This window comes from Notolepis coatsorum (assembly GCF_963971535.1).
Source record: "Notolepis coatsorum genome assembly, chromosome: 5".
Lineage (NCBI taxonomy): Eukaryota > Metazoa > Chordata > Actinopteri > Aulopiformes > Paralepididae > Notolepis > Notolepis coatsorum.
The window spans coordinates 52,953,199-52,980,324 of NC_140169.1; the positions used below are offsets into that span (position 1 = coordinate 52,953,199).

A 27,126-nucleotide genomic window follows, 5' to 3' on the forward strand; every position below is an offset into this window, starting at 1 on the left:
CTGTGACGCCTCATAGAGAAACAAGTCTTTATAGCTGTGACGCCTCATAGAGAAACAAGTCTTTATAGCTGTGACGCCTCATAGAGAAACAAGTCTTTATAGCTGTGACGCCTCATAGAGAAACAAGTCTTTATAGCTGTGACGCCTCATAGAGAAACAAGTCTTTATAGCTGTGACGCCTCATAAAGCAAGTATTTTGTGTCACTTAATACTTTAACAGTATTTTTGTGGACTTTCCATCTCATTATTGTGCGTGTGCGTGTGTGTGTGTGTGTGTGTGCTGTAGGCTGAAGCTTTCAAACGAGGAGATGAAGAGAGCCATCCTGACGATGGACGAACAGGAGGATCTCCCCAAAGACATGCTGGAGCAGGTGGGTCTGACGGCCCCCCGGTGTGGACCCCAAACAGCCAGGCTTTCATTCACTCTGGATCATTAATCAGTAGAATAACTGGGAATCTATTGCTCCTCCAGACGCTGCACTACAGTAGAATAACTGGGAATCTATTGCTCCTCCAGATGACGCTTCACTACAGTAGAATAACTGAGAATCGGGGCGGTCAGGTGGCGTAACAGAGATTGCGTTCGTCACCAACCCCGGAGACGCTGGATTCGCCTGTTCAAATCCAGCTCACAGCTCCGGGGTTGTCACCAGCTTGGCTGGCCGTTCACACTAATACAATTGGCAGTATTAGAGGGTGGGAGAAGCTGGCGGGGTGTGTCCTGGTCGTTGTAAACAGCGACTCCTACAGTTCGGTTGGGGCGCCTGCTAAGCGAGGATAGGATCTAAGTGGGATAGTGTGATCCTTCCACACGTTACACCCTCTCAGTGAGAATCCGCGCTGCCAGGTGAAAAGAAGCGGTTGATTGGCTACACGTGTGTCGGAGGAAGCACGTGATAGCCTCCACTCTCCCAGACCGACTGTGGGGGGTAAGTGCGCAGCGACCAGGAAGGGGATTGGGAATTGGCATAACGACTAACATTGGGATGGGAGAAAATCGGAGGAAAAAGGAGGGGGAAAAAGATTAAAAAAAAAATAATAATAATAATAACTGAGAATCTATTGCTCCTCCAGATGCTGAAGTTCGTCCCGGAGAAGAGCGACGTGGATCTCCTGGAGGAACACAAGCACGAGCTGGACCGCATGGCGAAGGCCGACCGCTTCTTCTACGAGATGAGCAGGTAGAGACTTCAGCGCGTCCGGCCGCCCGCCGCACTCCGGGGGTTGTAGGCGGTTCCAGTGGAATGTTTGTTGACGTGTTGTTGCTAGGAGACGGCTTGGACTACATTTCCACTTCCTGTTGTTTGACGTGTTGTTGCTAGGAGACGGCTCGGACTACAGTTCCACTTCCTGTTGTTTGACGTGTTGTTGCTAGGAGACGGCTTGGACTACAGTTCCACTTCCTGTTGTTTGACGTGTTGTTGCTAGGAGACGGCTCGGACTACAGTTCCACTTCCTGTTGTTTGACGTGTTGTTGCTAGGAGACGGCTCGGACTACAGTTCCACTTCCTGTTGTTTGACGTGTTGTTGCTAGGGGACACGGCTCGGACTACAGTTCCACTTCCTGTTGTTTGACGTGTTGTTGCTAGGGGACACGGCTCGGACTACAGTTCCACTTCCTGTTGTTTGACGTGTTGTTGCTAGGGGACACGGCTCGGACTACAGTTCCACTTCCTGTTGTTTGACGTGTTGTTGCTAGGGGACACAGCTCGGACTACAGTTCCACTTCCTGTTGTTTGACGTGTTGTTGCTAGGGGACACAGCTCGGACTACAGTTCCACTTCCTGTTGTTTGACGTGTTGTTGCTAGGGGACACGGCTCGGACTACACTTCCACTTCCTGTTGTTTGACGTGTTGTTGCTAGGGGACACGGCTCGGACTACAGTTCCACTTCCTGTTGTTTGACGTGTTGTTGCTAGGGGACACGGCTCGGACTACAGTTCCACTTCCTGTTGTTTGACGTGTTGTTGCTAGGGGACACGGCTCGGACTACAGTTCCACTTCCTGTTGTTTGACGTGTTGTTGCTAGGGGACACAGCTCGGACTACAGTTCCACTTCCTGTTGTTTGACGTGTTGTTGCTAGGGGACACGGCTCGGACTACAGTTCCACTTCCTGTTGCAGTGTTTTGCTAATGTGTTTTATTTTTTTGTGTTGTCAAGTTTAAACCGTAGTCTGACTCCCATCTTTATCTTGGAAACCTCCGATACAAAGGGCATTTTCCCACTGACCAACCAACGATCATTACAATTGAGTTGAATTTGAATGTGTTGAATTGGCGTGATCTTTTTCCGTAGCCTCTGTTTGCGAAGACGCTCTCTGATTGGCTAGGCCGCGTACAGCGAAGAAGAAAAGACCCTCTCTGACTGGTTTAGCTCCGAAGGGTTTCTTCCGCCTTGTACATATATTCTCTGCTTCGAAGTGGTTATGCTTAGGCCCTCTTTTGAAGTGGTTATGCTTTAGGCATTCTTTCGAAGTGGTTATGCTTAGGCATTCTTTTGAAGTGGTTATGCTTAGGCATTCTTTCGAAGTGGTTATGCTTAGGCCCTCTTTTGAAGTGGTTATGCTTAGGCCCTCTTTCGAAGTGGTTATGCTTAGGCCCTCTTTCGAAGTGGTTATGCCTAGGCCCTCTTTCGAAGTGGTTATGCTTAGGCCCTCTTTCGAAGTGGTTATGCTTAGGCCCTCTTTCGAAGTGGTTATGCTTAGGCCCTCTTTCGAAGTGGTTATGATTAGGCCCTCTTTCGAAGTGGTTATGCCTAGGCCCTCTTTCGAAGTGGTTATGATTAGGCCCTCTTTCGAAGTGGTTATGCCTAGGCCCTCTTTCGAAGTGGTTATGCCTAGGCCCTCTTTCGAAGTGGTTATGCTTAGGCCCTCTTTCGAAGTGGTTATGATTAGGCCCTCTTTCGAAGTGGTTATGATTAGGCCCTCTTTCGAAGTGGTTATGCCTAGGCCCTCTTTCGAAGTGGTTATGCTTAGGCCCTCTTTCGAAGTGGTTATGCCTAGGCCCTCTTTCGAAGTGGTTATGATTAGGCCCTCTTTCGAAGTGGTTATGCCTAGGCCCTCTTTCGAAGTGGTTATGCCTAGGCCCTCTTTCGAAGTGGTTATGCTTAGGCCCTCTTTCGAAGTGGTTATGATTAGGCCCTCTTTCGAAGTGGTTATGATTAGGCCCTCTTTCGAAGTGGTTATGATTAGGCCCTCTTTCGAAGTGGTTATGATTAGGCCCTCTTTCGAAGTGGTTATGATTAGGCCCTCTTTCGAAGTGGTTATGCCTAGGCCCTCTTTCGAAGTGGTTATGCTTAGGCCCTCTTTCGAAGTGGTTATGATTAGGCCCTCTTTCGAAGTGGTTATGATTAGGCCCTCTTTCGAAGTGGTTATGCCTAGGCCCTCTTTCGAAGTGGTTATGCTTAGGCCCTCTTTCGAAGTGGTTATGCCTAGGCCCTCTTTCGAAGTGGTTATGAGTAGGCCCTCTTTCGAAGTGGTTATGATTAGGCCCTCTTTCGAAGTGGTTATGCCTAGGCCCTCTTTCGAAGTGGTTATGCCTAGGCCCTCTTTCGAAGTGGTTATGATTAGGCCCTCTTTTGAAGTGGTTATGCCTAGGCCCTCTTTCGAAGTGGTTATGCCTAGGCCCTCTTTTGAAGTGGTTATGCTTAGAGTTAGGGTTAGGGTTAGCCAATCGGAGAGCGTCTTTTTCGTCTTCGCCGCAATCAAAGAGCGTCTTCGCTCACAGAGGCTACGGGAAAAGATCACGCGTTGAATTGTTCTCTTCACAACCTTTTCCATTTCCACCAGAATAAACCACTACCAGCAGAGGCTACAGTCTCTGTACTTCAAGAAGAAGTTTGCCGAGCGGATAGCCGAGATCAAACCCAAAGTGGAAGGTGAGGGGAGATCAAAATATAAAAGATTATTTTTAAATACTAACCTTCGTACTGTCTTTTACTATCATGCACTTTGCTACTAAGTAATCTACCTTGTCTATACTACTACCTACTATTAGGGATGTCCCGATCCAATAACGTGATTTTCAGAAGATCGGGATCGGGAAAAGAAAATCGGGATTTTATTCTTTTATTATTATTATTCAACAAACATGACCATGTTCACGTCTTAAACTCATACTGAGGCCTTAGTTTTGGTTTTTAATTGCATATCATCCATTTATTTATTGTCACACAGAGCAGAAGAATTTTGCCAAAACAAACGTATTTCCTTTGATTTAATTATACATCAAATGATTTATGTCAAGGATGAGGGACATCCACTAGTTGCAGAACTTGCAGTCACCTGATTTTTACAGACGATGGCGCCATTGCTCTCATGAAGCAGCAGGTTGGAGGCAGAGTTTTTAGATTACTCCGGTTGCAATGCCTCGCTTGAATGAAGTTAACTTTTCACCTGGATAACGTCAACATTCAGGGTGAATGTAATGTGAGAAATTCTCCACTTGCACAATCTGAAAGTAGCCACTTCCGGCTGACTTCCGGTTGCCAATGGCACTTCCTGTCCCATCCAAATACATTGGTTTTAGCTACTTTTCTCCCCTTATTTAAACAACTTTGTCGTCACAGAGAGGCAATGAAACGTTTGTATTATTATAGTATAGAATGTATTTAATAAGCAAACGTTTGTCAGCAGGGTTTTTGGGCTGTATTTCATGTAAAAACGTTTACTGTTAGTTTCCTTGCTCAGCCAGCATTAGCTAACAGAAGCTAGTGGTTAAACAGGCCGGATTAGCTTTGAGCTAACTATCTTTCCCGACCCATGTATTCATTCCATTCTAAACATAACGTTAGTTTACAAAACATGACCTGTCTATATAACGTTGAGGAACAAATTATAAGTGTGTGGGTGTGTGTTTTGGTGAACATTGGACTGCAAACAGAAAATGCATCACAGTTACAGACAGTAGCTACTGTTAGCTGCACTCAGGCGGCGCGATCAGCCTGTTGGACAGGGAATGAAGATCTCCAGCGAACACTTCATTGCCTCGGATTATGTTGTTGGGGGTGGAAGGTTTGTCCAGAAGACCACTAATCAGCTGAAGCCTGATGCGGTTCCCTCGGTCTTCGACAGACAGACCGGCGCAGGCTCCCGGGAGCGATGGCTAGCTAGTTAGCACCAGCCGAGGACCGGCGTTAGCTGCCGGGAGCGATGGCTAGCTAGTTAGCACCAGCCGGGGACCGGCGTCAGCTCCCGGGAGCGATGGCTAGCTAGTTAGCACCAGCCGAGGACCGGCGTTAGCTGCCGGGAGCGATGGCTAGCTAGTTAGCACCAGCCGGGGACCTGGAGCGATGGCTAGCTAGTTAGCACCAGTCGGGGACCGGCGTCAGCTGCCGGGAGCGATGGCTAGCTAGTTAGCACCAGTCGGGGACCGGCGTTAGCTGCCGGGAGCGATGGCTAGCTAGTTAGCACCAGCCGGGGACCAACCGACTGGTGCTAACTAGCTAGCCATCGCTCCCGGGAGCTGACGCCGGTCCCCGGCTGGTGCTAACTAGCTAGCCATCGCTCCCGGCAGCTAACGCCGGTCCCCGACTGGTGCTAACTAGCTAGCCATCGCTCCAGGTCCCCGGCTGGTGCTAACTAGCTAGCCATCGCTCCCGGGAGCTGACGCCGGTCCCCGACTCGTGCTAACTAGCTAGCCATCGCTCCCGGCAGCTGACGCCGGTCCCCGACTGGTGCTAACTAGCTAGCCATCGCTCCAGGTCCCCAGCTGGTGCTAACTAGCTAGCCATCGCTCCCGGCAGCTAACGCCGGTCCTCGGCTGGTGCTAACTAGCTAGCCATCGCTCCCGGGAGCTGACGCCGGTCCCCGGCTGGTGCTAACTAGCTAGCCATCGCTCGCGGCAGCTAACGCCGGTCCCCGACTGGTGCTAACTAGCTAGCCATCGCTCCAGGTCCCCGGCTGGTGCTAACTAGCTAGCCATCGCTCCCGGCAGCTAACGCCGGTCCTCGGCTGGTGCTAACTAGCTAGCCATCGCTCCCGGAAGCCTGCACCGGTCTGTCTGTCGAAGACCGAGGGAACCGCATCAGGCTTCAGCTGATTAGTGGTCTTCTGGACAAACCTTCCACCCCCAACAACATAATCCGAGGCAATGAAGTGTTCGCTGGAGATCTTCATTCCCTGTCCAACAGGCTGATCGCGCCGCCTGAGTGCAGCTAACAGTAGCTACTGTCTGTAACTGTGATGCATTTTCTGTTTGCAGTCCAATGTTCACCAAAACACACACCCACACACTTATAATTTGTTCCTCAACGTTATATAGACAGGTCATGTTTTGTAAACTAACGTTATGTTTAGAATGGAATGAATACATGGGTCGGGAAAGATAGTTAGCTCAAAGCTAATCCGGCCTGTTTAACCACTAGCTTCTGTTAGCTAATGCTGGCTGAGCAAGGAAACTAACAGTAAACGTTTTTACATGAAATACAGCCCAAAAACCCTGCTGACAAACGTTTGCTTATTAAATACATTCTATACTATAATAATACAAACGTTTCATTGCCTCTCTGTGACGACAAAGTTGTTTAAATAAGGGGAGAAAAGTAGCTAAAACCAATGTATTTGGATGGGACAGGAAGTGCCATTGGCAACCGGAAGTGGCTACTTTCAGATTGTGCAAGTGGGGGATGGGAGAAAATTATAATTTTTTTTTTATCATTTCTTTTTTTATCGGATCGGGAAAGATCGGTATCGGTAGATACTCAAAATCACATGATCGGCATCGGATATGGGAGCAAAAAAATTTGATCGGGACATCCCTACCTACTATGCTAATATGTCTATACTACTACCTAATATGCTATTATGTCTTTACTACTACCTACTATGCTAATATGTCTATACTACTACCTGCTATGCTAATATGTCTCTACTACTACCTACTATGCTAATATGTCTATACTACTACCTACTATGCTTATATGTAGGGATGCTCGATATTGGCTTTTTTACTGATACCGATATACCGATATTGTCCAACTCTTAATCTCTTAAATAATATAATAATTTGTTCTTACTTGCTTGCCTGGGTAAATAAAGGTTAAATAAATGTAAAAAATTAATTATTTGGACTTTGTTGTTGAACAGTAATCCAAAACAATTGTATTGCACTGTACATTTATTTTTTTATCTATTCTATTCTACTATTTTATTGCACAGCATTATTTTACTCCGTCTATTTTATCTTACTCCTTTTTTTTTATTATTGTCTATTTAAAACTGAATCAAACCATAAACAAGGTGGCCTGTTGGGATGTTAGATCCTCATGTGTGAAAAACTGTGATTTTATATGTCTGCACTTTACGTGCTCATTTTATGCCTTTTGTCTTTTTTTCTGTTGTGAAGCACTTTGAGCTGCAGTGTCTGTATGAAAGGTGCTGTACAAATAAAGTGTATTATTATTAGTATTATTATTATTATATTAACCCTTTCACTGCCACACGACAGAAGGTTAACCCTTTACTATCACACAACCGACGGCGATGCTTCATCATTAGCTCTGCATCCGCTAAATGCTAATGATTAATGATGGGAGCATCGCCGTCGGTTGTGTGATAGTGAAAGGGGCTAACCCCTTCCGTATTGTCACAGTGAAAGGGTTAACCGGCTGTCGTGTGAGGCGGCAGTGAAAGGGTTAACCTCCCCTCCGTGGCTCCCCCCCGCAGCGCTCATCAAGGCCTCCAAGGAGGTGTTGCACAGCCGGAACCTGAAGCAGCTTCTGGAGGTGGTCCTGGCCTTCGGGAACTACATGAACAAGGGCCAGCGGGGCAACGCCTACGGCTTCAAGGTGTCCTCGCTCAACAAGATCGCAGACACCAAGTCCAGCATCGACAAGTAGGTTTAGCCTGTAGATCATCACCAAGTCCAGCATCGACAAGTAGGTTTAGCCTGTGGATCATCACCAAGTCCAGCATCGACAAGTAGGTTTAGCCTGTGGATCACCAAGTCCAGCATCGACAAGTAGGTTTAGCCTGTAGATCACAGAGTCCAGCATCGACAAGTAGGTTTAGCCTGTAGATCATCACCAAGTCCAGCATCGACAAGTAGGTTTAGCCTGTGGATCACTGAGTCCAGCATCGACAAGTAGGTTTAGCCTGTGGATCACTGAGTCCAGCATCGACAAGTAGGTTTAGCCTGTAGATCACTGAGTCCAGCATCGACAAGTAGGTTTAGCCTGTAGATCATCACCAAGTCCAGCATCGACAAGTAGGTTTAGCCTGTGGATCATCACCAAGTCCAGCATCGACAAGTAGGTTTAGCCTGTGGATCACCAAGTCCAGCATCGACAAGTAGGTTTAGCCTGTAGATCACAGAGTCCAGCATCGACAAGTAGGTTTAGCCTGTGGATCATCACCAAGTCCAGCATCGACAAGTAGGTTCAGCCTGTAGATCACTGAGTCCAGCATCGACAAGTAGGTTTAGCCTGTAGATCACTGAGTCCAGCATCGACAAGTAGGTTTAGCCTGTAGATCACTGAGTCCAGCATCGACAAGTAGGTTTAGCCTGTGGATCACCAAGTCCAGCATCGACAAGTAGGTTTAGCCTGTGGATCACCAAGTCCAGCATCGACAAGTAGGTTTAGCCTGTGGATCACTGAGTCCAGCATCGACAAGTAGGTTTAGCCTGTAGATCATCACCAAGTCCAGCATCGACAAGTAGGTTTAGCCTGTAGATCATCACCAAGTCCAGCATCGACAAGTAGGTTTAGCCTGTGGATCATCACCAAGTCCAGCATCGACAAGTAGGTTCAGCCTGTGGATCACAGAGTCCAGCATCGACAAGTAGGTTTAGCCTGTGGATCACTGAGTCCAGCATCGACAAGTAGGTTCAGCCTGTAGATCATCACCAAGTCCAGCATCGACAAGTAGGTTTAGCCTGTGGATCACTGAGTCCAGCATCGACAAGTAGGTTTAGCCTGTGGATCATCACCAAGTCCAGCATCGACAAGTAGGTTTAGCCTGTAGATCATCACCAAGTCCAGCATCGACAAGTAGGTTCAGCCTGTAGATCACTGAGTCCAGCATCGACAAGTAGGTTTAGCCTGTAGATCACTGAGTCCAGCATCGACAAGTAGGTTTAGCCTGTGGATCACCAAGTCCAGCATCGACAAGTAGGTTTTGCCTGTGGATCACCAAGTCCAGCATTGACAAGTAGGTTTAGCCTGTGGATCACTGAGTCCAGCATCGACAAGTAGGTTTAGCCTGTAGATCACCAAGTCCAGCATCGACAAGTAGGTTTAGCCTGTAGATCATCACCAAGTCCAGCATCGACAAGTAGGTTTAGCCTGTGGATCATCACCAAGTCCAGCATCGACAAGTAGGTTCAGCCTGTGGATCACAGAGTCCAGCATCGACAAGTAGGTTTAGCCTGTGGATCACTGAGTCCAGCATCGACAAGTAGGTTTAGCCTGTGGATCACTGAGTCCAGCATCGACAAGTAGGTTTAGCCTGTAGATCACTGAGTCCAGCATCGACAAGTAGGTTCAGCCTGTGGATCACCATCTGGCTCGGGGGCGACAGTGGCTCGGGGAGGCAGAGCAGTCGTCTGGCAATCTGGAGGTTCCCGGTTCGATTCCCGCTCCTCCCGGGCAGCGTGTCGATGTGTTCTTGAGCGAGAGACACTTAACCCCTAACTGCTCCCGATGAGCAGGTTGTGGCACCTTGCGTGGTCGCCTCCGCCGTCGGTGTGTGAATGTGTGAGTGAACGGGTAACATGTGAGCAGTGTTGTGCTAGTTACTGAAAAATAGTAACTCAGTTACTTTACTAGTTACTTCATTTCAAAGTAACTTCGTTACTGTACTAGTTACTTACACCCAAAAGTAATGAGTTACTGTGAAAAGTAACTATTTAGTTATTTAAAAAAAAATAAAAAAAATAAATTGCTCAAGTCCCATGCCCCATATACTCAAAATCGGTTGATCAACTTGACAGTTTCCATTCACATCACCGAACTCTGCTAAGCAATGTGGTCTAGAGCGTTTCATTATATATTCCCTCCCCGCTGTATGTATATTTCTCTCCCACCCACCCACCCCCTCCTAATGTACAGTCCCCTCCCCATCATATGTATATACTCTGTCAGGATCTAGGGGTAACAGTACTGTATATTTGAATACCGCTTATGTCACAAATGTATCAGTACTAAATACCTATATGTCCCTATGCCATAAATGTCATGTATGTTGTGTATGTCATAAATGTCTATATGAATTGAAAATGGGGGACCCTGATGGAAACAAGACAAACGTCTTTCTCAGGTCTGCATCCCCTTAACAATTGTATGTATTGAGCCGTACTGTATTGTACCCATTCTGCAATCTGTTAAATAAAGTTTTCATTCATTCATTCATTCATCCATTCATTAATTCATTCATAACCATCTTGCAGCGTTGTTATCAAAGCATTGCAACGTTAGAATAGTTAGGATATCAATTGTGCATGAAAGGACTATATTTATATTGTTTGATTAGTATTATGAGATTCCCTGGCAGATTTTTCGTACAGTCAAAATCCGTTGATCTTGAGTTTCAGTGAACACATTGCACTCACCGTCACCAGTCTGCGGTGGTCGAGATGTAACGTTAGTCCAGTTGACTCCAGCAGCCCTTCAAACATGTTCTTTATCTCGTTTCCATGTTGTATATTAATTATCTCTCCAAGTAGTTGCTAAATGGTTTGTTAGTTCGTTATTATTACTGCGTTCTTATTATGTAGATTCATAGCGAGCGTCCTCTTGTTGTTTACTGTAGAGAGCGCCTATTTCTTTCAGAACGTCAGTGGCCAATCAGAAGTGCGAAACCAGAATGAGGCTACGGGAAGAAATAATAATAATAATAATACTTCGTTTTATATAGCGCCTTTCAGTCTACAGTAAACAAAACAAACGCAGGCGAAATAAGGACGCTCGCTATGAATCTACATAAAAAGAACGCAGTAACGAACTAACAAACCATTCAGTAACTTAAGTAGCGTTACTGAATTTCAAAAGTAATGCGTTAGAGTACTAGTTGCGGCAAAAAGTAACTTCGTTTCTGTAACGCGTTACTTTGTAACGCGTTAGTCCCAACACTGCATGTGAGTAACAACAAATTGTAAAGCGCTTTGGATAAAAGCTGCTATATAAAATGCACCATTTACCATTTATTGTAGGAGAAACTGTAAAACCACGTTTTCATTTTCATGAGAACATCGTCATCAACATTGTGTGTGTGTGTCAGGTCTCCCAAGAAGCTTTTGGAGGGAGAGCCTGATCACAAACAAAAGCCTCCAAATATGGACAACATGCATAGGCTTACACACCTACCTACTTACATACGTTACATACTACATACATACATAAATACAGACAATAATATTCCCAAGTTTGGTTAATGTTTAGAGATATGATTTGAGCAATTTCTCTTTCAGTGATTTTTGATTGAAGGCGGAGATGGACGGGGGGGGGGGCACACTGTGTCTGTACGAGCCCTGAAGAAATGTAAATGTAAACCTAATGTACTGCTTTGCCGTGTGTGTGTGTGTGTGTGTGTGTGTGTGTGTGTGTGTGTGTGTGTGTGTGTGTGTGTGTGTGTGTCAGGAACATCACTCTCCTACACTACCTGATCACCATCCTGGAGAAGAAATATACCAAAGTCCTGATGTTCCAGGGAGAACTCCTGAGTGTTCCTGAAGCAGCCAAAGTCAAGTAGGTCGATCACTCCCGTTTAAAGCCCCCCCTTCCCCGGGATTCTTTGACCACATAGACACAGGTATTCAGATACAGAAATACCACCCAGAGATACAGAAAATACTATTTAAACTCTAGAGCTCAGTCAGTCAACTAGAGAATGACAGCATGTTGTCTAGTGTTAGTCCTTGTATCTAGAGCTCAGTCAGTCAACTAGAGAATGACAGCATGTTGTCTAGTGTTAGTCCTTGTATCTAGAGCTCAGTCAGTCAACTAGAGAATGACAGCATGTTGTCTAGTGTTAGTCCTTGTATCTAGAGCTCAGTCAGTCAACTAGAGAATGACAGCATGTTGTCTAGTGTTAGTCCTTGTATCTAGAGCTCAGTCAGTCAACTAGAGAATGACACCGTGTTGTCTAGTGTTAGTCCTTGTATCTAGAGCTCAGTCAGTCAACTAGAGAATGACAGCATGTTGTCTAGTGTTAGTCCTTGTATCTAGAGCTCAGTCAACTAGAGAATGACAGCATGTTGTCTAGTGTTAGTCCTTGTATCTAGAGCTCAGTCAGTCGACTACTAGAGAATGACAGCATGTTGTCTAGTGTTAGTCCTTGTATCTAGAGCTCAGTCAGTCAACTAGAGAATGACAGCATGTTGTCTAGTGTTAGTCCTTGTATCTAGAGCTCAGTCAACTAGAGAATGACATCATGTTGTCTAGTGTTAGTCCTTGTATCTAGAGCTCAGTCAGTCAACTAGAGAATGACAGCATGTTGTCTAGTGTTAGTCCTTGTATCTAGAGCTCAGTCAGTCAACTAGAGAATGACAGCATGTTGTCCAGTGTTAGTCCTTGTATCTAGAGCTCAGTCAACTAGAGAATGACAGCATGTTGTCTAGTGTTAGTCCTTGTATCTAGAGCTCAGTCAGTCAACTAGAGAATGACAGCATGTTGTCTAGTGTTAGTCCTTGTATCTAGAGCTCAGTCAGTCAACTAGAGAATGACAGCATGTTGTCCAGTGTTAGTCCTTGTATCTAGAGCTCAGTCAACTAGAGAATGACAGCATGTTGTCTAGTGTTAGTCCTTGTATCTAGAGCTCAGTCAACTAGAGAATGACAGCATGTTGTCTAGTGTTAGTCCTTGTATCAAGAGCTCAGTCAGTCAACTAGAGAATGACAGCATGTTGTCTAGTGTTAGTCCTTGTATCTAGAGCTCAGTCAGTCAACTAGAGAATGACAGCATGTTGTCTAGTGTTAGTCCTTGTATCTAGAGCTCAGTCAGTCAACTAGAGAATGACAGCATGTTGTCTAGTGTTAGTCCTTGTATCTAGAGCTCAGTCAGTCAACTAGAGAATGACAGCATGTTGTCTAGTGTTAGTCCTTGTATCTAGAGCTCAGTCAGTCAACTAGAGAATTATTATTATTACTTAGGAATAACATATGAATAAAGAATGTTATATTAAACCTTATTGTTCAACCTTTAAATGCTCTGTTGTCTCTTTTCACTGTAGCATGACGGAGTTGGAGAAAGAGATAAACAACCTGCGCACCGGCTTGAAGAACGTTGAGAGTGTGAGTCATCCATGAGGAGGAGTAACTCCATCTTTATATAAATCGAATTATATGATTTTCAGAAATAAAAACAAACATAATTCAAAACAGGACTCTATATTACATATTATTATGACTTAGATTATTATTGTTATTATTATCTTATTATTATCTTAATATTATGAAAATAGTTTTATGAACTTATTTTACTTTTTATTATTATTTTTTTGTATCCGATGATTTAATGAGTCGCGTGCCTCTACTCAGCACCTTTATATACTTTCTGTCATGTTTCGATGTTTTACTGTTTTGCTGAAATGGTGCGAAATAAAGAAATAAATATATAATTAAAATGGAAACTGGTTGGAAAAATGGTTATATGGTTCTTTCTTATATTAATTCTCCTCCTCCTCCTTCCCTCCCTCCTCCTCCTCCTCCACCTCCTCCACCTCCTCCTCCTCTTCCTCCTCCACCTCCTCCTCCTCCTCCTCCTCCTCCTCCACCTCCTCCTCCTCCCAGGAGCTGGAGTTCCAGAAGAAGCGGCCCCAGGAGGCGGGGGACAAGTATGTGTCCGTGGTGAGCCAGTTCATCACCGTGGCCAGCTTCAGCTTCTCCGACGTGGAGGACTCTCTGACTGAGGCCAAGGAGCTGGTGAGTCCGACCGCTAGGTCTCGTCAAGGTCAACTTTATTTATGTAGCACATTTAAAATCAACCGAAGTTGTACCAAAGTGCTGTACAATATACAAAAGCAGAAATACTAAAAGAAATACAAAATACAGAGTATACACACAAAGTCATATAACTACAATAAAGTTTAAAAAACAATCACGACACAACCAAGGGATGTGTGGCTTACCGAGCCTCAGAACGCCAATAAAAACAGGTGAGTCTTTTGTGAATCTTTTGGCACGTATTTGTATACTAATTTGTATATTTTGTAACCCAGTTTAATCACCTGTACATTGTATATTGCTGTTGAGATTCAAGATTCAAGATTTAAGAGTTTATTCATCACATACATACCAGGGCATACAGTGAAATGCGGTTGGCCATGCCCTCTACGATTGCGCAATAAAACAATAGTAATAATAATAATAATAATAATAATAATAATAATAATAATAATAATAATAATAATAATAATAATAATAATAATAATAATAATAATAATAATAATAATAAAAAGATAACTAGATTAGACATGGTAAATAGACATGTTAATAAATCGCTTCAAGGCACTGGATCCTATGTACACTCCTATACAATGTGCAGTTTTTTTTTCTAAGTCCCTATATGCTATACATGCTGTTACTAACTATCAGTGATGCTACAGATTACTTGTAAAAGTAATCTGATTACTGATTACTCCTTTAAAAAGTAATCTAGTTACTTTACTGATTACTCGATTATCGATTAAGTCGTCGCTGTCCCCCCTGCTGCTGCCACAACATAAGAATGACAACAGTTTTTTTTTTTTTTTTTTTTTTATAATGCTTTATTGAAAGTGCATAATGTCATAAATCATGATTGGCTGCTCAGACAGGTCATCATGAGACGTCATCAGGCCATATAAGGTCACAGCTGTCCACTGCTCAGGCACTCCATCCATTCTGAGACAACGGACTCAGTGCGTACTCCGCAAGTCGCGCGTAACAGGAATCTCTCTCACTCTCACACTCTCACTCTCTCTCAAGTAGCCAAATTACACTATAAAACTAACTGGATAGTTGATTTAACTTCATGCTGAAGCCATTCTAAAATCAGCTATAAGCGTAAACATGTGTGTGGGGCTGTGTGCGTGCTGCGTGAGCGCAGGTCCCATCTCCGGTCTAGCTGACTGTACCCCTGGCTCTCTTGTCATCAGCATTATGAGATAGTAACTAAATAGTAACGCACAGCCACTTGGAAAAGTAACTGTAATCAGATTACTGGCTTGTAAAATGTAACAAGTTAGATGACTATTTACTGAAAAAAGTAATCAGATTAGAGTAACTACTAGTTACTGGCATCACTGCTAACTATACTATGCAACAATCACAACAAGTTATTTTCTTAAAGTGTTGCACTTTACTGTTACATTTGCACTCTGGTTGGACGCCAAACTTATTTTCGTTGAACTGTACTTGTGCTGCATGACGACAACACATTTGAATCTAATCTAATCTAATATTGTAACATTTCTGGTGCATACGAAAGCTTTATTTAAAAATAATATTGGGTCTAGTTTTATGTAGGGCTGTCCCCGACTAAGGATTTGGATGGTCGACTAGGATTGGCCAAAATTTGCTGTGGTCGACTTAAAAAAAAAAGTCACATGTGTTCATTAGATGGGTGAAATCCTCTTTCAGTGCCTCTGTGCCTGTTTTCGTAGGCAGTTAGCCTCTGGTATGCGCGCCATTAGCGTTAGCCACGCTTCTAGGCCTCTTTTCTTTTGGAAAGAATGTTAAAAAAATAAAAATATTAATATATATATATATTTTTTTTATTATATTCGACTAAGAGGTTGGCCAGTCGACTACGGCTCCTTTCGACCGATTAGTCGACTAATCGATTAATAGGGGTCAGCCCTAGTTTTATGTTTCTTTCTCCGTCTGTCTGTGGTGCTGGTTTACAGGAAACACAGGGCTGTTTTTTTTTTTTTGATTTTGATCCACTTTTTCTCCCATTTTTCTATATTTTCTCCCATCCCAATTTCGTATCATCCAATTCAACCCTCCCCTGTCACGGACGCTGTTTCTTGCCTCCCACAAGCCGGCTGCAATGTGGACTAAGTCATACATAGCACAAGTCCCCTCCGGTACTTGAGGTAACAGCAGTCGCATCTTTTCACCTGCGCAGCTCGATCTCTCAGTGGCGAGGAGTAACGCGTGGGAGGCTCACGCTGCCCCCGACACTTCCTGATTCTACTGCGCAGGCGCACCAACCGACCTGTAGGAGTCGCTGTCCACAACGCCCGATCCCCACCCTTCAGTTTTCCCTCCCCGTAATACGGCCAATGTGTATTACTGCGGACGACCAGCTAAACTGAAAACAATGTGGAGAGCTGGATTCGAACACGCGAATCCTAGCGTCTCCACACTGGTGGCGAGTGCCTTGCCCACTACACCACCTAGCCGCAGGAAACACAGGGCTGTTATGATCAGCTGACCCAGTGACCAGCTGGTCTTAACCCCCCCCCCCCTGTGTGCTTGTTATGATCAGCTGACCCAGTGACCAGCTGGTCTTAACCCCCCCCCCCCCCCTGTGTGCTTGTTATGATCAGCTGACCCAGTGACCAGCTGGTCTTAACCCCCCCCCCCCCTGTGTGCTTGTTATGATCAGCTGACCCAGTGACCAGCTGGTCTTAACCCCCCCCCCCCCCCCCCCCCCTGTGTGCTTGTTATGATCAGCTGACCCAGTGACCAGCTGGTCTTAACCCCCCCCCCCCCCCTGTGTGCTTGTTATGATCAGCTGACCCAGTGACCAGCTGGTCTTAACCCCCCCCCCCCCCTGTGTGCTTGTTATGATCAGCTGACCCAGTGACCAGCTGGTCTTAACCCCCCCCCCCCCCCTGTGTGCTTGTTATGATCAGCTGACCCAGTGACCAGCTGGTCTTAACCCCCCCCCTGTGTGCTTGTTATGATCAGCTGACCCAGTGACCAGCTGGTCTTAACCCCCCCCCCCCCCCCCCCTGTGTGCTTGTTATGATCAGCTGACCCAGTGACCAGCTGGTCTTAACCCCCCCCCCCCCCCCCCCCCCCTGTGTGCTTGTTATGATCAGCTGACCCAGTGACCAGCTGGTCTTAACCCCCCCCCCCCCCCCCTGTGTGCTTGTTATGATCAGCTGACCCAGTGACCAGCTGGTCTTAACCCCCCCCCCCCCCCCCTGTGTGCTTGTTATGATCAGCTGACCCAGTGACCAGCTGGTCTTAACCCCCCCCCCCCCCTGTGTGCTTGTTATGATCAGCTGACCCAGTGACCAGCTGGTCTTAACCCCCCCCCCCCCCCCCCCCCGTGTGCTTGTTATGATCAGCTGACCCAGTGACCAGCTGGTTTTAACCCCCCCCCCCCCCCCTGTGTGCTTGTTATGATCAGCTGACCCAGTGACCAGCTGGTTTTAACCCCCCCCCCCCCCCCCCTGTGTGCTTGTTATGATCAGCTGACCCAGTGACCAGCTGGTCTTAACCCCCCCCCCCCCCCCCCCATGTGCTTGTTATGATCAGCTGACCCAGTGACCAGCTGGTCTTAACCCCCCCCCCATTCACCCTGAATGTTGACGTTATCCAGGTGAAAAGTTAACTTCATAAATCATTAGATGTATAATTAAATCAAAGGAAATGCGTTTGGGTCTGGTCAGCCGTTCTGCAGCTGGATGCTATTGGTTTGTTTTGGCAAAATTCTTCTGCTCTGTGTGACAATAAATATATGAATGATGATATGCAATTTAAAACCAAAACTAAGGCCTCAGTATGAGTTTAAGACGTGAACATGGTCATGTTTGTTGAATAAAAAAAAAAAAAGATTTTTTTTTTTTTTTTTGGATCGGATCGGGAAATATCGGTACTATCGGTAGATACTCAAAATCACATGATCGGGATCGGATCGGGAGCAAAAAAACGTGATCGGGACATCCCTAGCGATGAGACGTCTTGACTCTCGAGTCTCTCTCTGTCCCACAGTTCCTGAAGGCCGTGAAGCACTTCGGCGAAGACGCCAGTAAGATGCAGCCGGACGAGTTCTTCGGCATCTTCGACCAGTTCCTCCAGTCCTTCGCCGAGGCCCAGCAGGAGAACGAGAACACGAGGAGACGCAAGGAGGAGGAGGAGCGCAGGGCCAGGATGGAGGCGCAGGTAACGTCACCCATCCCTCTGTCTATATGTCAGATACCAGGATACCATGATAACCTAATACCAGGTTACCAGGTTACCATGATACCAGGATACCATACGGTTATCCTATAACCATAGTTATATGAGTATAGCGTGCGCTCTGCACTCTAGTGGAACCACATCCCTTTATCAATCTAATACTGAATAATTTGTCTCCACGTGTACACACCCATCCGCCTGGCCACACCCACATCCGCTCCTCTACATAAGCGGGGTCGTGGCCACACCAACAGCTCCTTCCCTATTTTCACCACCGTAGAAGTGACTGTATACACCACTTTAAGTTTAGTGCCGAAATAGTTGTTGGAAAGGAGCTACGTGGACATTGTATCTTTGTTTTTTTCTCTCTCGCAATTTTACGAGAAAAGCTAAGAAATAATGTTTGCACCTTCAGAGGGTTTAAAGGTAGACGCTCGCAACGTCACCCTTCACCAGCGCTTCACCATCGCCGCGTCCTCCGTGCGTCTCGTGGGGCGTCTCTGGCTCCGCGGTCGTGGCAGCCAGATACGCCTGGGCGGCGCCCCCGGTGGTGACTTTGAAAAATTATTCAGTATTAGATTGATAAATGGATAGTTCCACTAGAGTGCAGAGCGTAAGCTGTACGATAATATAACAGGATACTATGATAACCGGTTACCACCATACCATGATGCCATGCAGTGGTGATTTCATAAGGGGTTGTGCACTGTGTTTTAATGACGTCACGTGCACGCGCGCTCCCGCGCATGCGCATAAATGTCCCCTCGGCGTGCGCACAGAACAGCTTTATTTTGAGAAGGGGAAAAAAATTACACATCACTTAAATTTTTTTCAATGTCATTTGTTTCACAACAGTGGTTTCAAAACAGTCAAGCGAGCCCCCACCAGGGCGCTCCAGTAGCACACCACATAGCGCGCTGAGTCGAGCGTCGCCCTGGGTTCGATTCCCACACCCGGTGGCCATGTGCCGCATGTCTTCCCCTCTTCTCCTCCCGTTTCACCCTCTCTCCTCTGTCGGTCCTGCGCGAATAAAGATAATAATAAAAAATAAAATTTTTAATAAAAAGCAAGCACCCACCAATGGGTACAGTAAGACCTGCTTTATCAAAGCTATTTAATCTATTTAATCAATATTGGCCTTTGTTGAAAATGTTAGCCCTCTGTACAACACCCTTATCTTCCAGAGGAGGACAGTTTCCTTCTGAAGCACAATTTAAGAAATGTCTCATCCTTCCAGTTGGGACCATTTGTCACATAGTGAGAGGTTCCACAGCTCAAGCAAACCCCCCACCAATTGGTACAGGGCTTGTATTTTGGCACGACGAGTCGAGTGAAAGTTGTCGAACGCGCGTGCTTCTGCTCAGAGAGGAGGTGGACCGGCGCGCTACCGCGTCCCACGAGCACTGCCCCATGGATACCAGGATATCATGATACCATTTACCATTCAAAATAGTTTGACTTATTGAAACAAAAACGTTTAAGGAGCTCCGTGTCCAATAGTCATAATATCTGGATTGTTCTTTTTGGTTTATTTATTTTTTAATTGAATTGTATTTTCCCCGTTACCCTTCAAGAGGCCCCTTTGTCCTCTCGCCAGGCCGTCATTGTGAATAAGACTTTGTTCTTAACTCCGTGGCTGTGTGTGCCAGCGCTTTGTTCAATGGGGATAAATGCCGGTGTTTGCAGTGCTAAAACTATATTAAATATTATAGCTATGGATCTAATAACATAGTCGATTGTCATTGAGTTTCTTCTGGTCAAGATGCAAAAAAACAGATAATTTTTTCATCCATACATTTCCGTTTTATACCGTGGTGAATAAGTTGTAAAGCGCTTTGGATAAAAAGCTGTAAACGCACCACTGACCCGTGGTCTTGTCTCGCAGCTGAAGGAGCAGCGGGAGAAGGAGCGCAAGGCGAGGAAGGCCAAGGCCAGCGGCGAGGACGACGGCGGCGAGTTCGACGACCTGGTGTCGGCGCTGCGCTCCGGCGAGGTGTTCGACAAGGACCTGTCCAAGATGAAGCGCAACCGCAAGCGCATCAACAGCCAGACCGCGGAGTCCGGAGGCCGGGAGCGACCGGTCACCAAACTCAACTTCTAAAGAACAGCGCACCGGGGTTGCCCCGTACCGCCCCTTCCATTTCCCCCTGCAGTCGAGACTGGGTCTCCATTTTTACTCTTTTTCTGCTTCTCTGGCAGAGTTCTTCCCTCCCCCCCCCCCCCCCCCCCCCTCCTCGACTCTGTGTCGGACTAACGCACACACGTTCTACGACCCACTCCTCCTCCACCAGCACCCCTTCCAGCTTCAGCTCCGCTCGAGGAAGCCGTGGCCTTGCCACGTCGTAGAGTCGTTGCTGTGGGGGAACCGCTGAGAAACCCTGTTGGACACCTCTTTATTTACATCTTTCTTTATTTTACTTCCAATCTGACGAGAAGAAGAAGAAGAAGAAGAAGAAGAAGAAGAAGAAGCCAAAAGATAAAACTATTATGACCAAATGGGAGAATAATTAGGAAATGAAACCCAGCCTCTTGACCCGAAATGTTGAATGAAACTCCTCACAAGCAGAAGGGGGGGGGGGGGGGGGGTGGGGGGAGCTTCCCCTCCACTCCCAACATGTACAGAGGAAGCTGGAGAGTTTTTTTTTGTTTGTTTGTCGATTTGTCCGTTTGTTTATTTTTTTGTTTCCGAGAGGCCTCGAAAAAGAAGATTCTCCCCATTATTTGATAAAGAACCATTCCGTAATGCTCCTAGGTCCGTACGGCAGACCCCAGAGGCACTGACTTGATGTGTGCGGCTGAAAAGAAAAAAATACGCCTTTGAGGCGTAGAAGTTTGATACTGAAAAACAAAACAAAGGGGGGCCATTTTGTACGGAACACTATCACCGACAGAGGGGGACTTTCACACAGCCTGGACTCCTCTTGGTGACATGGGACTGAAATGAAAGGTCCCCTGTGCATTGTCCTTCACTCCCAATTAAAACCAACTCAGGACTTAAAATGTTAAATATATATATACATATATATATAGAAATGGGGGTTTTAATTGCAAGTGAAGAAGCAGGAGTTGTTTTTTTCTATATATTATTGACATGCAGCATTTATATGTATCTGATCACTATGTTTTAACGGACTGTTTTCTGTTAAGAGCTGGCCTTAACTATTGTCGTTATTATTAACTGTTGAGTGGGTAACCCAAGGCTTAATCGGGTCTAAATCTGCCATTTTTCCCCAACAGGTGCGGACACTCATGTGGTCGCGTGCCTGTGTTGCATGTACATACGCACGCTAGGGCTGTCACATTATATTCGAATATCGAATTCAATTTCGAATTTACATCAAAACACCAGGGCCCTCATTTATCAATGGTGCGTACGCACAGATATGTACGTAACCCGTGCGTACGATCATTTCTAAGCAAAGTGTGTGACTTGTCAATTTGAACGCGTGCTTGACTTTGTGCGTATATCTACGCACAGCTCGGAGCATGCGTACCTGGCGCCCGGCGGTAGAATATGAATATTGCATCGCGGAAATAAGCTTCCGTGCATTAGTTTCAACACTGGCGTGTTCTGTAGTATGACCCGTAATTCATTATAGTTCATTGTAAAATAGCGACAGTAGTGTAATTATTGTCAAACCCTATAAATATAGCATTTGGAATAGGTCTTTCTTTCCGAATGAATGCAGCATGGTTTATATATAGGGTTATCGGAATACTACGGGGTGCACTGACTGCGCTCCGCGGGGAACTGTTTTCAGAGATAACAGATAGGAATGAATGAATGAATGAGGGGCAGTCTAATTGCAGAGAGAACATAAAAAATATTAACTAGAGTCCGCTATACCCGAGACACCTCCTTCATTTGTACCGCAATTTGAGACCGAAATTGGAGCGTGGAACAAAACGCACAAATGCCATCCCCGTGCACATTCAAGTCCTCTCCACCCTCGGGTCTTTGGCCACCGGCACGGTCCATCGTGATATTGGAGATGGATCGAGCAATAGACTGTTACTGTACCACCCATGTAGCTGTCAAAGCTCCATCACAAATGCAGTTATGTGAATAGAAAGGGATTCCACTCAGTCAATGTTGCGATGCGCATTTTCCTGATACATGTCGTTGCTGCATGCCGGGAGGAAGGCAATGCTGCATGTTTTCAATTAATTAAATAAAACGGATACTTTTTGCAAGGGTGTACTGACTGTCATACAAATAATCAACCAACTACATACTGTAACTTTTCAGTGCACGTTTTTATTTACATGTGACAATAGCCTTGTGAGCTCCCGCACACAGACATGATGGAATTCAGGTTCAAGTTTGTATTGATCACATATAGGCAGGCTACACATGGCGTAGGCTACATGACAGTGAGATTCATTGTTCTCGTATTATTGTTTATATAGGCTACCTAATACCGACATCAAAATAGATTGTATGCCTCTACAAATCATATGCAGGTAGAAAATTTACGGAAAATCCGTCGCGATTTGGAATCGAATTGACGGAGAACTTTAATCCCTGGGTATTAATCGAACGAAACGAAGAAAAGGCAGTCATATTCCAGCATGGTTATTAATGACACCAATGGCAAACAGTGGTTAACAGTCTTTATTAGTGTTTGCGCTGCCCAGGCTGCAATGGTCTTTAGGAAGTTAATAGATATCATATCCGACATCACCGTACGTGTACATGTCTGTCTGTCAGCCTGTCGCGTATTTCTCCCATAACACTCTTCGCTCGGCTTAGTCCACTTTTCCACATTTCATGGGGGTGTTTCATTACCGTATATGGTTAATTACGGGCGGTTCTATATGCAAATACTTAAAATCGTGCACGAGCGCGGAGCGTAGAACAAATGGTATTTATCAACACGGAGTGTGCGTAGAACCTGTGTACGCACGTGTGATAAATCCCGATTTTTCTGTACGTACACACACATTCTAAATTCTGTGCTTAAAAACGAAAATAGAACACTTTATAAGCATTGTTGATAAATGAGGGCCCAGATTCGAACATGAATGGAGAAATTCGAAAAAAGAAAAAAAAATGCCTTTAAGACGGCACGGTGGGTTTTGCTACATGCTGCCAGAGTGTTTGAACGTCTTATCTTGTGAAGTTATTATACACAATATTGGCGACGAGGATTATGGATTCTTTACTCTCACATCTCTCTCTCTATCTATCTACAAATTCTGTGGATTCACTTGCTGGAATCTTTTCGACACGTTCATAATAGCCGTCGGGCTAGCCGATGCTAACGGCGTGAGGAAGAGAGCCCCGCTAATATGAGGGACAGCGGATTTTTCGGAACTCTCGGAAATGCACATAATTATGGGGATCGTATCACGCTGCTATCTGGAGTCTGGACACTTATCTGCTCCACAGAACGTGACGCTCCGGCGGGTTTTTTTCCCGCCAACGATGACAGCAGGCGGGTGAGCCTAGTTCGCTGAAATTCGAACTTGTCCACAATTCTGCAACGAATATCGAATAAAATTTTTTTTTGTTAAAGTGACAGCCCTAACGCACGCACACATTCATAATGTTGATGCTAAACGTCATTATTAACACCGTTACCCAATCGATGCAATACTCAAGTTCTTCCCCCCCCTTTTCACAGGAGTGCCCCCTGCCCCCTTTTATGTTTTAACGGAATAAGTTTAAATATCTTTGCAAAGTCTTCTGCACACTGGTTGGATTTACACAGGAACACGCGTCTTATATAAACCTGATCCTGTCTTTTAAGTTGCTGGTGCGAAACCCTGAACATCAGATCTGAGCGACATACTGTGTGGACCAGTGGTTCTCTACCTCTGACCATCATGGTCACAGGGCCGACAGTGGCTCGGGAGGTAGAGCAGTCGTCTGGTAATCGGAAAGGTTCCCGGCTCGATTCCCGATGAGCGGGGTCGGCACCTCGCACGGTCGCCCCTCTCTGCCGCCGGCGGAGTAAATGTGAGAAATAAGTTGTAAATATCTTTGGATGAAATCCACTATATTCTGTAAATGCAGTCCAATTGTCATTTCACTTTTCATGTCGAACCTTTATTTCAACTCGTAAGAGACCGAGGTCACCCTCATTTACAGCGGCGACGAGCTTAGAAAACAAGACACCGTTTATCAGTAATTTAATACTTATAGGCACAATGAATAGGACATCCGCCAAGACAGTTACAAGTCAGAGATCATACTTTTAAACGCAGCAAAGGACGGAAGAACCTTCAGCTTCAGAGTCAGTCGGAGGGCGTTCCAGGTGTCGGAAGAACCTTCGGCTTCAGAGTCAGTCGGAGGGCGTTCCAGGTGTCGGAAGAACCTTCGGCTTCAGAGTCAGTCGGAGGGCGTTCCAGGTGTCGGAAGAACCTTCGGCCTTAGAGTCAGTCGGAGGGCGTTCCAGGTATCGGAAGAACCTTCAGCTTCAGAGTCAGTCGGAGGGCGTTCCAGGTGTTGGAAGAACCTTCGGCTTCAGAGTCAGTCGGAGGGCGTTCCAGGTGTCGGAAGAACCTTCAGCTTCAGGGTCAGTTGGAGGGCGTTCCAGGTGTCGGAAGAACCTTCGGCTTCAGAGTCAGTCGGAGGGCGTTCCAGGTGTCGGAAGAACCTTCGGCTTCAGAGTCAGTCGGAGGGCGTTCCAGGTGTCGGAAGAACCTTCAGCTTCAGAGTCAGTCGGAGGGCGTTCCAGGTGTTGGAAGAACCTTCGGCTTCAGAGTCAGTCGGAGGGCGTTCCAGGTGTTGGAAGGACCTTCGACTTCAGAGTCAGTCGGAGGGCGTTCCAGGTGTCGGAAGGACCTTCGGCTTCAGAGTCAGTCGGAGGGCGTTCCAGGTGTTGGAAGAACCTTCGGCTTCAGAGTCAGTCGGAGGGCGTTCCAGGTGTCGGAAGCATCGAAGGAAAAAGCAGTTTTTCCTGGTTCAGAGCAACAGGCCCGTCGCCGAGCCCTACAAAGGCTAACTGCAGTAACTACGCCGACGCTGAGGTGATAAAAATAGCTTAAAAGTTTATTGACTGTCCATCCAAATGTGTTATAGGTGGAGAAGTGGTAATGCACTTATTAAATAGGTATTCATGAAGTCATAATGCCATGAAAACCATGACCAATGATTTGACCTATCTATCACGCACGCTGCGTTTGTATTAACCCTTTCACTACCACACTACCAAAGGGGTTAACCCTTTCACTGCGACAATACAGAAGGTTAACCCTTTCACTAGCACACTACAGACGGTTAACAGGCTGTAGTGTGGCAGTGAAAGGTTAACCTTCTGTAGTGTGGTAGTGAAAGGGTTAAAGGGTTACATACGTAATGCAACGTGCAGTAACTACAATTCTAACGTCTGATTCCATTTGTATTTAATTGTTTTATTTATAGACTTCTGCATGTTTTAAAAGTTGAAATAGATTAGTAATTGAGAGAATTTAAAGCAGCCCTAAAGTACCTTTTGTTGCAATATCCACTTCATCAGGTTTGTTCTGCAGATATTTTCTTTTCATTTTATATGTATTTATTTGCCTTATACACTTTTGATAGAAGAACACACACACACACACATATATATATAGATAGAAGATAGACTATTATACTGTAACCTAGTTCTTAGAATTAGAGCTATATAGAATATAATGAATCTGTTCTTGTTAGAATAGCAATCGATATATCAATCAAAGCGAGCCCATTTCTAAATAGTTGTAATACTTGTTGTATAGCTATATCAAGTTGACGTTATATAAAGTATGACTATAAGATCATTAAGTAGGCCTATGATTTACCATCTGGTTATGGTTGTACTGTGTGCTCCCAGTAAGTAAACCTCTCAAATATAAACAGATTTCTTCATGGGACATGCGTGGGCCCGTCACCTGTAGCAGATTAACCCTTTCACTGCCGCACGACAGCCGGTTAACCCTTTCACTGTGACAATATGTGGCAGTGGAAGGGTTAAGCAAGGGTGAGTCGGCCAAAGGGAGAAATCTGTTTTAGTCCGCTGCCAGTGCGTCGCTAATATAACTAATGCGCCATCTAGTCCCGTCTCGCAAACTAGATAGCGTTAGCTTTTCAGGGATAAACAGACTATTATAACTAGTACGACTGTAATTACACGCACGTTTGCCTTGGGTTTTTGTTAGTTACTGCAATTTCTACGCCCCAATTTTCTCTAGAACAGAACAAGATTGAACCAGGAAATGTTGCCACAGATATCCAAAGGTTACATTTCAGTCATAGTTCAATTCTGGACCAAAATCGTTGTTACTGCGGTTAGCCTTTTTAGGTCAGTGCCCCTTATTCAGGCTCTTTAACTTAATTTATAATCGGGGACTTTACATATGAATTACGTCACAGGAGAGGGAAAAAGAAAAATCTATGTCAACGATGATACATTTGAGAATGTATCTTCATGACCGGGCGAAATGATTTGGTGGCCCCCTTGGGGGTCCAGACCTCCAGGTTGAGAACCACTGCCATAGAATTCAGTAGAGATTGTTTTATTTCTCCCCTGTGCAAATCCAGCCTGTGTGAGGAAACAGGTACCTCCTTTGTACAATGATCTGAGGTTAATAAATGGGAGAAAACTGAGTTGTTGTAATATTAATTTCTCTGTCTGTCTCTCTCGCTGTCTATATCTCTCTCTGTATCTATCTGTATCTCTCTCTCTATATATAATGCGTTATATGTTTATATATATAACAATGATATATATAATTATAAGATTATATATATATAAGATAATAAAATGTTATGACATTGACGATGTTTCCAATGTCAATGATACAGTACACATATTACTCAGTGATTTATAGAAGCCTGATACACATGATTTATAGAAGCCTGATACACATTGTTGAACATAAGAGATTCAGGACTAGTTGTAATGTCTGATGTTCTGCTTCTATCAGGGCTTTCCTACCATAGGTGTTTATTAGCCTAGATCTGGTGCAATCAAAAGAGAGGATATGTGGAAAAATATACACTGTAAATATAAATTGAGTCAAACACTGGCCTTTTACCAGTTTATCTAAAACCTATTGTCCATTGTGACATCTGTCATGCAACCTACAAGTCTAAGTCAAAACGTA

The 27,126-nt window shown here is 45.2% G+C and overlaps 1 protein-coding gene across 1 annotated transcript in view; it reads left to right on the forward strand.

Annotated features, from left to right (window-relative positions):
- LOC311228188 (disheveled-associated activator of morphogenesis 1-like) overlaps positions 1 to 26,612 on the forward strand; it is a gene marked incomplete at its 5' end in the record, with an annotated part of 57,153 nt that extends 30,541 nt beyond the window's left edge. Inside the window, 9 exons of the mRNA XM_084314100.1 lie at positions 287 to 371; positions 1,075 to 1,181; positions 3,789 to 3,877; positions 7,665 to 7,833; positions 11,576 to 11,683; positions 13,167 to 13,227; positions 13,726 to 13,857; positions 17,866 to 18,036; positions 19,940 to 26,612. Coding sequence (XP_084170226.1) covers positions 287 to 371; positions 1,075 to 1,181; positions 3,789 to 3,877; positions 7,665 to 7,833; positions 11,576 to 11,683; positions 13,167 to 13,227; positions 13,726 to 13,857; positions 17,866 to 18,036; positions 19,940 to 20,155 — 1,138 coding nt within the window. The 3' untranslated portion in view covers positions 20,156 to 26,612. The remainder of the gene's footprint in view (positions 1 to 286; positions 372 to 1,074; positions 1,182 to 3,788; positions 3,878 to 7,664; positions 7,834 to 11,575; positions 11,684 to 13,166; positions 13,228 to 13,725; positions 13,858 to 17,865; positions 18,037 to 19,939) is intronic.
- Positions 26,613 to 27,126: the final 514 nt, after the last annotated feature.